General features: G+C 37.0%; 1 protein-coding gene across 8 annotated transcripts in view; it reads right to left on the minus strand.

Annotated features, from left to right (window-relative positions):
- KIAA0825 (uncharacterized protein KIAA0825 homolog) overlaps window positions 1–13744 on the minus strand; it is a 389144-nt gene that overhangs the window by 198825 nt on the left and 176575 nt on the right. For all 8 annotated transcript variants that reach the window (XM_019836968.3, XM_019836952.3, XM_023258417.2 and 5 more), the window contains 3 exons: window positions 10088–10496; window positions 5640–5799; window positions 1389–1547 (listed from right to left, as the gene is read on the minus strand). In XM_019836968.3, coding sequence (XP_019692527.2) covers window positions 1389–1547; window positions 5640–5799; window positions 10088–10496 — 728 coding nt within the window. The remainder of the gene's footprint in view (window positions 1–1388; window positions 1548–5639; window positions 5800–10087; window positions 10497–13744) is intronic.

Consider the following 13744-nt stretch of genomic DNA (forward strand, 5'->3'; position numbering starts at 1 on the left):
AAACTTAGAAGTGCTAGGACTCAAATTACAAGACACAGCTTCATTAGAGTATGATATCAACGTTATTTTGGTTAAGAAAATGCTTTAAAGTGGAAATGAGAACGAGCTGTGAATGTAAAAAGCATTCTTTTTTCTCTTTTAATAGGTAATTTCACAACAAAGTAAAGAGAAAAATTACTGTGAAAGATAATCTCATAATTCAGAGCAGAATAAAACATGCCATTTATTTAAATGAAGTGAGGATAATTCAACAGCTACGATGATTATTTATGGTTTGGAGCCGTCTAATGTACAACATAGAGAAGCAGCCAATAAACTCAAACTTATACAATATATTTGGTTTTCAAGTATTACAGATGCTTGCATTCCTTAAAATGAAATAGTTGTGCTAATAAGAGTCCAGGCCGATGTTTAAAATCCTACAAGAACTATGCCCTGTCACTTGCTGATTAATGGAGCACCACAATCCTGTCATAGAGCAGGAGAATTCTGCCCCGGGTTGTCAGCATTTGAAGGTCTTATTCTACTACAGTATTGATGAATGTAGACTAGGGTCGTAACAGGCATGGCAAAAATATTATCTGCATCCCGAATTAGGCCATTGTTTTAATTCTTATTTTCATCAGAGCTCTAGGTCAAGCAATCCTTCTCTTCTGCCCTGTTAGTTCAAATAGTCTGTCAAAAAGCTTTTTCCTTTTTTATTCACCAAAAGAACAAACAAAGCAAAAGCAACTTTAGACTTCAAATACTTTGGCATAAATTTGATCTATTTCACGTAATGACTGAAGCAGGTAGCTTCAACAGTGGCATAATCTGATGTTAAAAACGTGTGGTATTTATCACATTGACTTTATTCCAAGTATCCTGACTTAAAGATCAGGAATATGTTTAGGGTTATAAGAAGGGAAACATCTTATTCCACTTAAAACAGGAGCTCAAGGCTTTATTTATAACTAATTATAAACTGTTATTATTTTCCTGATAAATTAGATAAATTCATAACAATTGCTAAGTGTTCTTTGAGTGTGTGGATCAGAGATGGGGGTGGGCACAAGAGAGGGAGAAGACTGTTACAAAATGCCTGGTTTTTCAGGCCTTCTGTAGACACAGCCTAACAGATGTTCCCACTGCCCATGGCGAGCTGACCCGGTCAAAAGTTAAATTATACAGACCAAACATATGAATCAGTTTGACAAATAGAAAGAAGGTAAAATAACTATTTCAAAGTCAATTCATGTAGACTACATAGGTAAGAACAAGGCCTTTTGCTTCCTAGCCAAAAAAAAGAAAAAAGCTTATAAGTATTCAGACACAAAGCACCTTTTTTATTTATGTAAAAAAAAAAAAAAAATCACATGTTTAAGGTAAACTTACTATTTTCCACATACCTGATCTAGCATGTTTTCACTAAATGCCTTGTACACATGGAAAGGGTTAAAGGCAGAAGGCTGATCTTCCACACTCCTCAAGGTTGTCTTTAAAGGTCTGATGGGTAATGGCTTTTCCTCTGAACCATTCATAGAAAACAGCTGTTCTTTTAAATATTCCTTCAAGGGGGAAAAAAAAATTACAAGTTGTGATGGTGGGAAGCATATATTCTCTTTAAAAATACACTGATCAATATCCAAATCTACCCTTTCAGCACATTTGCTAGATTACAGTGTATTACTTGCCTCAGGACAGAATACATTTTCGGAAGAAACATAGCAGAATACCAATCAGCGTTGCAATAAACCCATCAAAAACAGGTTCACCTAATATATAGGATAGATTAGAAAACCATTTTACCAATTCTCACATAATGAATGTATGCTTGATATATCAGGATGTTTTTAATAGGCATTGTCTTGTCATTGGTTCATGTGTTAACATGTCTGGTTACCAAAACTTAACTCAGATGCATGATTACTCACAGGACAAGATTGCTCATTCATTCATTAAGTGAAGTTGTTATCTACTTCATGCTCAGCAGAGTGCTAAGTACTCTGATATTTCACTGCAAGCAATCTTACTCTGTGTAGAATTAATTATAATTCAAACTCCTAAATTCTATTTCCATGCTCTTGACTGGAAAATATCAAGGTTCAAAAGAAGCTCAACATACGTAATTCTAACACCCCAACTGCCAGTGGCAGCCTGGGCAAAAAAGTCAATCTACTGCATTATATTTCATTCTCCATCCATAAATAAATAAGGTGAATGATCCTAATCTATTTTATTAGACTTCTTCTAGAAGACAACAATTAAAATGACTTACAGTTTCCTATAAACTATCAAATAGTAATGACTTAATGTTAATAAGTCATTTAATACATAAGGAATATAAACATTTTTCTGATTTTCAGTTTTTCTTCAAGAGTAGGCCTAGGTTCACAACATTAGAGCTGAAAAGGATGTCAGAGGTCATCTGGAAAACCCTTGGTACCCACAGTCTAGGGCCTAGACCATTCAAGTCAGCCTTTCTTGGGAACTTAGAAAACCCGAATCTCAGACCCCACACCAAATAGAATCTGATCACTAACAGGGTTTCCCAGGAGATTGGTAGGCATATGAAAGTTTAAATAACTCTAGCCCACCCCACATTCAGTGGTTGATTCTGAAAGGTCATGGGCTGAGCCTGAGGTTACACAGGGGTGAGTGGTAGAGTGTGAGTGAGAATCCCCATATTTGGTTTCAGTTCACTGTGCTTTTTCCTGTGGCTCTGTAACTTCGGGAATAGAGAATGCCCACTGCACTCATCCCGGAAGGTAAATTTGAGTTCCTGAAACCGTAAAAATCACCACTTAACAATGATAATCATTTCTTAAACTTGCTCATTGTGGACCACATCTCCTTAGATTAATTCCATAACACACACACACACACACACACACACACACACACACACACACACAGACTCCTACTAAGTATCATTAGATAATAATAAAGCCACCAAAAAAGAATTTTATGCCTAGATTTAGATTTTTACACAGAAATAAAATTTCTCTGCATTATGATTTCGGAATGTAAAATTTTAAAAAGGAGTAAAAGATTCTAACGAGAACAACTGCTTTGTTTTGGCTAATGGCAATCTGTCTCAACTGATTTCCCCTTACATTGCTGCATTTCGGCTTTTTTTGTTCCACAATTCAAAAAAGATAAAGTGCTGTGTTGCAAGTTGTCAACACAATGGTGTTTTCTCCCTTGTTAATTTCTCTGGCCTCTCTGCTATCTTGACCATGGTCGCTACCCCTTCTAAAAAAAACTGATTTTCTGCGGTGTCGCTTTAACCGGATTCACTGCTAAATCTGATGTACTTCTTTGGAAAAAAAATATATTCTTCTTTTAACATCCTTTTGAACACTCTACCGGTGCAGTTACATTAAAGCTTATTTCTCTACCCACCGTTTCTGCATTTTTCTCCACTGGAAGAGCTCCACCAGTCCCACGACCTCAACTACCAAACTCACTGAGGCCACCAAAAACTATAGTCACGGCCTTCCTCATCTTTGCTCATGGCCAGGTTCTTCAACTACCCACTGAACTTTTAACTAAGACATCTGACCTTTATCTCAAAGACAAACATTCTTAAACTCATTTCGTCTGACAACTTTGTTGTTACTCGATGGCACGCTCATTCTTCCCCTTACCCATGCCTGTACCTGTCAATGCATCTGTATTTATGCTGCCATTTGGAAGCATATTAAACAGTACACCTGAGAATGCTAAAGACTCATAACGCTCAGCAAATGAACGCATTTCACAGTGCAAATTTTACCTACAGCATAGCAATGCCTCAGTATAAAAGCAGCTCGAAGTAGTAACACTAGGTGCCTAGTCAGCCTTATGTTGTTATTGAATTTTTTGCCTGTTTTGTTTTAGTAGTCATAAGACAAAGGGCTCACTACTTTTTCTGGCTCTAGCCTCACCTCACAGCAGGCCTCTTACCTTGCCGCGATATTTCGCATTCGGCACAGTAAATCAACAAGTACGTGGCTTGACGTCCACGTACTTGATAAACACTGCCCTAACAGTAAGTTTCTTCAGTTGTAATGAAAGAAAAATCCTAACTCTGAACTTAATTGATCAAAATGAAGCAGTGCCCCAGTGAGGAGCCTTATATACAACAGGTCTCACAATAGACCTGGTCAGAGCCCCTGCCTCAAACGTCCACAAGCTCTAGGAGGGAAAAACAGCCTTTTGATTGATTTCCTGAATATGACAGGTGGCTGAGAGCCAGTAAATATCCAACTTAATTTCTCTTATTGGTGATTACTGATCTTTTTCATGCCAAAGGCTTTTAAAAAGTGGACTCGTCTATCAGTTTGGCAATCTATACCAGCCACGACTGTTCTCAGAACTCTTGCAACGCCACTTTCCCCATGGTAATCCTACTTCAACAGCTGTTCCTCAGTAATCACCATGGTTACTTAAGCCAATCTGGGTGGCCACGTGGACATGCCAGTGAAGACCATGACTTCGCAGTGGTGGTCTTTCCATTAGCCAAGGCCAGGAGCACCTGAGTTCCCCACATAGAAACCCTTAACAAATTACGAGGGATCATTAGCAAATGTGAATAGGTAGTAGGTAGCTAACAATTATATACTGAGCTTAGGTGCCTCAGGGACTGGACCATTCCTCATAGCAACAAATCCTTCCCTTCTTTCTCAGGCAATCATTGAATGCACTATTATATCACCTGTTTATAGGTTGACTGGTTGATTAGCTCTAGGAAAGCCAGGAAACAAAATTTACTTGAAGTAACTTTCAGATAGATGGTAGCAGGAAGAACATTTATATAACTGGGTTGTAAAATGCTGTGGTAGAATTTAATTCACTCCTTGGAAATTTATGGTTTTTAAGGCCTACCTCATTGAGATAAAACACTATAGCTTCACATTATTCATATTATAGAATTTTTAGTATTTCCAAAAATACATGCATGCGTTTGCAAATATAAACATAATTCTAATGCACATTAGATGTCACATTCTAATTCACATACAAATGCTCAGATTAAAAACCTGATCAAGTTGGCAAACTTGTATTGTTTCAAGGCAATAACTGAGATACCTGCTCTTTACATTTTTGTTCAAACAGCCACAAACATGCAAGGTCAGAGGCTTAACCCAGCAGAGACATAGACAAGCATGACATTGGCTCTAACCAGTGTCCATACGTTAATGCATTTTCTTGGGTTAATCTAGTTGCTCCCGAGTATGGCTCAATATTCTTCCGAAATTTTCTCATTATGTGAGAAATCTCCAACTTCACCAAGTATGACGTCTATAGGAGAAGAAGTACATCTCTCTGAGGAAAATTCATCATTCGCCAACAGCAGATTTTAACATCAGCTTAACAGTCACAAACACACAATTCCCAAACTACACGTCTAGTCTATACAATTCAGAACTGCACTGAGTTTATGAGCCGTGTTATTGTTTAAACCATATAAATAAAACCTACATTGTTTCGGTGAAGCTTCTGCTGTACAAATGCAGAACAGCCGGGGCTGAATAGATTCTATTAATAATGCAATATTGAGTTTGGTATTGACTTTAAGAAGTATTATCACCTCCTTGACTAACCCTTAGCTGCCAGCAGACGCTGCCTCAGGCCAGTACACACCTAATTGCTCGGTAAAAAGGCCGTTTCCCTACCTCATTGAGCCGCATGATGTGATAAATTTGCCGCAGGTACTCGCTGCCACCTGGTTTGTGGCAGATATCCAGGACCATCATGTTTATTTTCTGCTCAGTCAGTTCAAGAGCACTATCTCCTTCTTCTAAGGCTGTGCTTTTCTCCATTGTCATAAATGCACTAAACACAAAGAAAGCCTATAAGTATCAGTGATGAAGAATTGTAAAGATGGAAAATAATCAAAGAGATTGAGTGTGGAGAGTCGATGTAAATCTCATATTCAAAGCACCATAAAGACTGCTCAAATAGGTAAGCCTTCCCAAACCGCCCCTGCTCATAGAAATAGTGCCTCAGGACTGAGCACCTGAAAGCATTTTTAAAAATTGAACGGTTTCTTTTAAAACACTTCTTTATTGCATTTATACTCCTATCTATAAAACATTTTCCCATTACTGCAATTGTTGAAATTGCTATAATCATGGGATGAAAACAAAACATTTCTTTTTAAGAACATGTAAGAAATAATTTGTATTTTCTCTTTGAGGATAAAAAGTATCTTTGATGCCAGAAATAGCTTTGGTATTCTGTCTTTTGTAGATTCCTCTTTACACCTGTCGTAGAACACATTAAAGACTAATTAAAGTGTCAAAAGGGGAGCCTATTATGCTAAATATAGGCTGGGTGCTTCCTGGCAGTGTGCTTACCACTGGGTATTTTACATTAGCCTTTTGACACTTGTTGCCTTTTAAAAATATAAGGCCCCTCTCCTGTTTCTTCTTGGTAAGGACACCTAGCAAAAGTCACTGCCCTGATTATTCTTTCAGGAAAAGGATCTAATGTCACCACGCCGGGAATATGCAAGTTTTATTTGTGAAACATTTCTAAAAACACATACTCTTGTTATTGATTTTAAACATTATTTACATAGTAATGATGAATGACATAAGTAAAAAAAAAATTCTCAAACTATACCAGTGCAAAAGAACTCTATACAACATGCATCATATATATTCCATACTACTTTTCTTATTACACTTGATATTAGGTATGATCATGTTAGGCTTTGCAATCTAAGCATTCTTAAGAAAATTCATGGTTTTCCACTGTTTCTCAGACTAAATGAAATTTACTGTGGTGTAATCAACTATATACTGCAGTTCATTACTGAGATTTTGCCATGATTATAAAATTAGTTCTGCTAAGAGTCAGTGCCGCTGACCTGAAGACTGAACCAAATGATACCCAGCTGCTGGACATTAACTTTTATATTGCTTCCACATGTAGCTTCCAAACATCTTTCTTAGAAAAAAAAAAAGAACTTTACAATTGTATAAGGCTTGCTAAAAGTAAAGCAAATTCTACTCTTAGAGATATTCATTAGCTGCAGTAAATTTTTAATAAACAGACAAAAAGACCTTGTTGCAGTAAAAGGAGTTTGTAAATATCTTTTTTGAAGCTGCACACAGGTTGCAAGCAAAATTTCGTGTCAGGTTTTGTTGAGGCTGACATTGAAAAAGTTGAGGCCCTCTGACAAAGGAGTGTCTCAGTGTCAGCCCCTGAATTGTATCCTTTCCTGTCCATCACTGTGCAGGTGAAGCAAATGATTGGATTCAGTCAATGCTATGATTAATGAGTTCCTCTCTGGATTTGGGACTGCCTATCAATCATGTCATTAGGGAGAATGTGCCCTGAAAGAGGCAGACCTTAGCCAAGGAATAACTGCATTAATCTTAATCTGTATATGCACCCAGCCAGCCAAGTCAGGGTCACCATGATGAAAAACAATAATCTTCAACTCGACAAATTACTTTGCAAAGACAGACATTTCTTTACTTTTTGGGCTGTGTGTTCTCCAGAATCTAAGTTGACTGTTTACAGCTTGAGTGTTACTACAAAGTGAAGGTTATTTTAATGAATAGTAATGCTTTCGGGCAGTGTGCAAGACAAGCAATGCTTCCAGCTGCCACCTTTCCACTGCAGATATTTTCACAATTTTCATAAAATCAAAATTAAGTCTGAATCCATGTGAAAGAGATCTAGCTAAGTGACGTTGCGTAGTTCCAAGATGATCTTCCTGGGGAATTAACATTTCATTTATTTTAACAGAAGAATTGTTTAAGTTTAAATGGTTACATTCTCAAACTTAAAACAGTTATGATAAAGCCAAGGAAACCCTCTATCTATATACAGACATCGTGGTTTAAAATACATTTTCCTAATGGTAGAGATCTATAAACAAAATGATCATCAATCATCAATTTGTGAGATGTGTAGACGGGGAAGTTTACTTGTATAATAGACAATCAACCTGAAATCAAAGTCAAGAAGTACCATCCTATAGTGCCCGAATCCTGTAGAGGTGACCTAAAGTGAATTAGTAGGTCAAATTTAACTTTTTCAAATAAATATAAGAACTAACTTTTAATCTGAATTCTTATATATTTGCATTTCAGAAATTGAGAAAGATGTAGCATTGTGCTTATTACATGCTTCCATAATGTACATTCAGGACCTTTTTAAAACATTTTTAAAAATCAGCAATTCTTCATTTCAGATGCATGTTCCAACAGAGAGCTAATCAGCCAAATATTAGCTGGACAACTCCCTATGTAGGAGGTATCAGATACAGTGGTGCTGTTTATAAAGACTTTAAACCAACTTTTAATGAAAACATATTATTTATGGATTCCTGTATGCGTCCTCAGGTATATTACTGAGACATTACTTTAAACTGACCTTATTGACAGAGGGACTCCTAAATCAAAAGTATCAGAAATTTAACTGTATAATCAGATCCACTATTATTCTTTTTTTCTCTCCTTTACAACCACTGCCATGGATAATGACATCTGGCCTTAATCTTTTAGTCATTGAATTAAAGCTTGTAAATTGGGATTGAATGCAAATGTAAAGATTAAGAAAGTTGCTTTCAGGAGCACCTGGGTGGCTCAGTGGGTTAAATGTCCGACTTTGGCTCAGGTCATGATCTCAGAGTTCCTGGGTTCCAGCCCTGCGTTGGGCTGTGTGTTGACAGCTCAGGGCCTGGAGCCTGCTTCAGATTCTGTGTCTCCCTCTCTCTGTCCCTCCCCAGCTCACGCTCTGTCTCTCGCTCTGTCTCCCGCTCTCTCTCAAAAATAAATAAAGATTAAAAAAAAATTAAGAAAGTTGTTTTCAGAGATACTAAGCACTTGCCTGACTGCAATTGTTATTCCTACCCACAGGACATGCCAGAAGTACATTTCTAGAAGTCACTATGACAAGACCAGGAAAATCACGATTACCTACATTTTTCCATTTGGATGAATACAGATTAATTGGATTAACACAGTTTTACAGACTAATACAAACCAGTAAAGAGTATTTGTTACCATAATACCAGTGAGTGCAATGTGTTTTAATAGGCTTTATAAATAAGAAATGCTTGCTACTTCTAAGCTTGATGTTAAGAACTTTATCAATGTTATTTAAATTTTCTAAATCATGCCATCAGCTTGGTCTCACCACTGAAAATGAGGCTTTGAGAGATTCCATAATTTGTCCAAGATGGCCCACTTACAAGGGATTTGTATTTGTCTGTCTGATTCCAAAGTCTGAGTTCTTTGTCACTACAAAGAACTATGTAGTAAGGAAAGTAACAACTTTTAGTCGTTTCAGGCAGAAAGTCAAAATAGTATCTGCTAGAATCATGAATATATTTTAAAAGAATGGGGGACAGTGTGTGGAGTGGTATAAAAAAGGGCTGGCTTAGTGATCTGTAGACCATATGAACCATAATTTCTTTATCAATATCATGCAGTTCTATACTGAAGACGAATTTTAAGACAGGAGTACTCTATGTACATATTTAAATTCATCAGGGACCCTTAAAAATCTTAGCAATACCACAAATCACTTAGCTCTTGGTGACAAACCTATGAGAAGGCTGACATTTTCATACAGAAACAGCTGGGTGTGTTTATAGCTCGAGTGTGATATGCCCCAGCTGCCCTCTGGGATTCTTACATTACCAGATGAAAAATGTGTACCTTTTTGACAATCAGGTACACAGAAAGCAATAAAAAGCCTTTTATACCCATTAATTCCTTCTTAATTTAATCTCCATGCCCAATCCATTTACAAAACGCTCCAGGCTATCCACTAGATACCTGTTTGTGCACTGAAAAGAAATGAAACCAAATTCTCTTGGGTTTAACTCCCACCCTTTTTATCAGAAACCTTAAGATGGTGAGTAAACAAGTATAATGTTCCAGGGTATCAATGGGGTTCAAATTTTCATAAAACAAGGCACATCTAAATAATGCAGTTTTTGTTGGAATATTTACCTTTTTCTGTATTCATCAAAGTTCCCATTAAGTTAATAGAATAACCATTGTTGCCTATCTTAATGGTATTTTGTTGTTGTTTATTGGTAATTTTGTTATAGTGAACATATTTAATGAAATTCAGTGAAAGAAAAACATTGCTTTACCATTTGGTGCTCAGTTTCCTTGCCTTCACCAACTGGCTCTCAATCCAGTTGGGTTTCTGCTGCTCAATGATCTGTATGACCTTTTGAGTCATTTGATTAGGGTCACTTGTCTGCTTTCCCATGATACTTTCCAAACACAAGCAGATTAAACCAAGTTTCTCTTTACTCCATCTGTCAAGGGAGGCACCTGTTAAAAGTTCCACAGTGTTTCCATCCTCAAATATCTGACATATAATTACAATCAAGTTCCAGACAAGGAGGCTAGCTTTCTTCAATTCAACAAAGTTTTTTGACATTTTTCTCTCAGACAGAAAAAAGAAGTATTTAATTGGGGGAGGCAAACATGCAATCACCGTAGGTAACTCGCTGATTACAATAGATACTGCCTGAGCAGCAAGCCTCGTGAAGCCTGGGGAAGAAAAGAAAGAAAAGGTATGATTAATATTAGCATTTGCATTCCATCTCTGTGTTGTTTTCAGTGTTGCGTAAGGATGTCTAATTTTTGTGGAGAAAATTGTTGAGAAGAGCAAGTGCTTGACATATTCTGACAGAACTCTACTGGGATCCCCTCCAGTGCTGCCTAACATTCCTCAAGTCTCAAACTCATTTTTTGCTCTCTCACAAATGAAGATTCGAAAATTTTAAATTATTAGGTATATTTTTGTCTATTAAGACTGCAGGGGTAAAGGGCTCCGATGTCCTCTTAATTAACAAATGCAAAAGCACTCCTGGTGGACCTCTTTGTGGCCTTTGATACTTTCTTAAACCTTTCTCCTCTTCCCTTGAAATCCATAGCAGAATTATACCGGGTCTTGTCAGGACTGGCTCCTCTTCTTCCACTTCTTTTTATTATTTATTTTTTTTTAATGTTTGCTTATTTATTTTTGAGAGAGAGAGAGCGAGAGGGCGAAGGGCAGAGAGAGAGAGGGAGACAGAGGATGAGAAGCAGGCTCCGCACTGTCAGGGCAGAGTCCCATGCACAGCTCAAACCCACAAACCATGAGATCATGACCTGAGCTGAAGTTCGACACTTGACTGAGCCGCACCCAGGTGCGCCTCTTCTTCTTAGCACAAATGTCACCTCCTCAGAGAGACTTCACTCACCACCCCATCCAGAGCATCCCTTCATGCTCTTCCCATCCCAGCTCCCACTTCCTCTGTATCATTAGACGCCATTTTGTTGCCTTTATTATAGCACTTAACCATTGTCTAATAAATATCTCCTTAATTCTTCTTTATCTGTTACTATCCACTAGAATATAAGCTTCATGAAGGCACTTCTGTATCCTCAACCCTTAGTACCTCATATATCAGTTGTTCAATAAATATTTGGTGAATAAATGGGTCAACAAACTGGTTCATGGTTACCTTTATTACTCCCTTTGTTTCTTCATGGCCCATTCTAGTTCTAATTTATACTAATACCTCTTAAATGTAGTTGTTTGCTAAGAAGTCTTTGCCTATTGACTGATGAGTCTACACACTCTCCCTTCTTTGCTCTGAAGGATGTACTGATCCTCCCTCTCTAGATCAGGGTGTTTCAACTTTGGCACTAATGACTTTGGGCTGTATAGTTTTTTGTTGTGATGAGTGTCCTATGAATTATAAGATATTATAGCAGCGTCTCTGACCTATGCCCACTAGATGCCAAGTAACATTCTCCTCAGCTGTGAGAACTAAAAATGTCTCCAAGCATTGCCAAATGTCCCCACGAGGGCAAAACCTTTCCTTGTTGAGAGCCACTCTTCTGGATGACTCTAGAATCTTTAGTCTTGGTCTTTCTCCAGGGTAGCAGTCCTACTACTTCAGCTCCCTGTTTTCCTCCTGAACTAGCTTGGCCTTGCTGACTCTCCCTCCCCACCTCCCTCTGTCCCTTCTTTTCTTTTGTCTTTTAAAATCTTTTAAATAGTAACCATGTTGATAAATCCTCCTACCCTTCATCTGACATACAGCTTCGCCTCACTGTAACCATGCCTACCGACCTATTAAAGCCCTTCCTTATAAATGGTAGTTGCACTACTGCAGTATTCTCCTAACTCATCTCTCTGTACAAGACTATCCCCAGCCTCTCTCCTGTGTTGTGAAGCCAGATTCACATACTGTAAAATTTGTTATCTAATTTCTCTGCCACAATTGTTTTAGCTGTTTTCCACTGATCAGTCTTCAGAGTGTTGCTGTCAAAACACTCCACAGTCCAGCCTCCGCTAGTTTCTGTAAACCTTATCTTTATTTTATCCTCATTGCTTTTAAACTTATGAATATCTCATTACTGTCACATGGGTTGCCCTTTCTCTCCATGAGTCGTCCATCTTCTTCAACTCTTGGTTCAAAGTCCTCTCCTCCTATAAATTTATTTGAACATACCATCTATATAACCACTTCGGTAATTAGGTCCATAATGTGCCATTCTGTCATCTTTTATATTATCATCTATTATTGTTTATGTTTTTTGTCTTGATGAGTTATCTTTACAACTAAACAAAAATCTCCTCAAGAGCATATAAAAGAACCTCATCGGTCCTTGGCTATCCTACAAAGCCAGACACAGTCTTTTAATCCACTAAATACATGACTGAATTTGATAATTGGAACCAAGTGACAAGTCAAAAGAAGGTAGCTTTGCGTTCTTCCATGAAACATCCTTTCTGTTTTTACTAAACAAAAAGAATAAAACAATGTGAGATAATTTTCAAGATACTTGTGACATTTAAAGAAGTCATTCTGCTCTAAAAAAGTACGAAGCTTTTGGAAAACATAAGTCTAGTCTAGTGACTCCACAGAAACTCAGGACAACTTAAGAATCATGTTAAAAATGCGCTGGAATAGTCTTTGTAAGTTTGTAAAATTGGGCCCAACATATATTTGAAAGATCTCATAAGACTATTGTATTAAATAAAATACTAAATGAGAAAACACCTAGTTTAGTACTTGTAAAATATAGTTCTTTGATAAAATGCTATCCTTTATCAAATGAATATGCTTAGATGAAGCTTAAAATATAGGTAAAGCAAATTAAGAAACTCGTCTGTGACCACTCTTCTCTGTGTTCTTAAAATATTTTAAATGTTTCGTTGTTCGTTATGTGTTTGTACCATGCACTCCCTATTCTATTCTGAGGTATTTGACTTAAAAGATTATATCTTATGTTCTGTTTATTCAAAAGAGGATTTAACTGCTGATACCAAGGAAACATTTGACAATCTAAGTAGATATCAGGTAAATATTATCAATTCTCTTCACACCTGCACTTCTACTGATACTTTAGAGATTTTGAGGACTCCAAGTATTCAGATTCTCACTACTTCATTAAAGCTTACAGCAAATTCCAATCAGAACCTTTAGGTTGATGTCAGATTAATCAATTTGTTCTACTAATCACAGAAACTCTGAGTCTGTGGTGATATTAACAACACACCAGGGAGGGATCTTTTAAGAATGCCAAACACTCATTTTTCTGTCCTTATTTAAATGTTTTGACTTCTATCTAAGCCATATATATATTACATTTTGGAAGGGCCATCCCAATTTCAGAGCTGATAAGGTATGAAAAAAAAAAATGTATGCCTTAGAATGAATGCAATGTGATATGAATATTTACATATTTATCATTTTTTTCTTCCTAGACATGTACTAGTGGCTGTAATAACATATTATGTA

The sequence above is a fragment of the Felis catus genome, chromosome A1 (assembly GCF_018350175.1).
Source record: "Felis catus isolate Fca126 chromosome A1, F.catus_Fca126_mat1.0, whole genome shotgun sequence".
Taxonomy (NCBI): Eukaryota; Metazoa; Chordata; class Mammalia; order Carnivora; family Felidae; genus Felis; species Felis catus.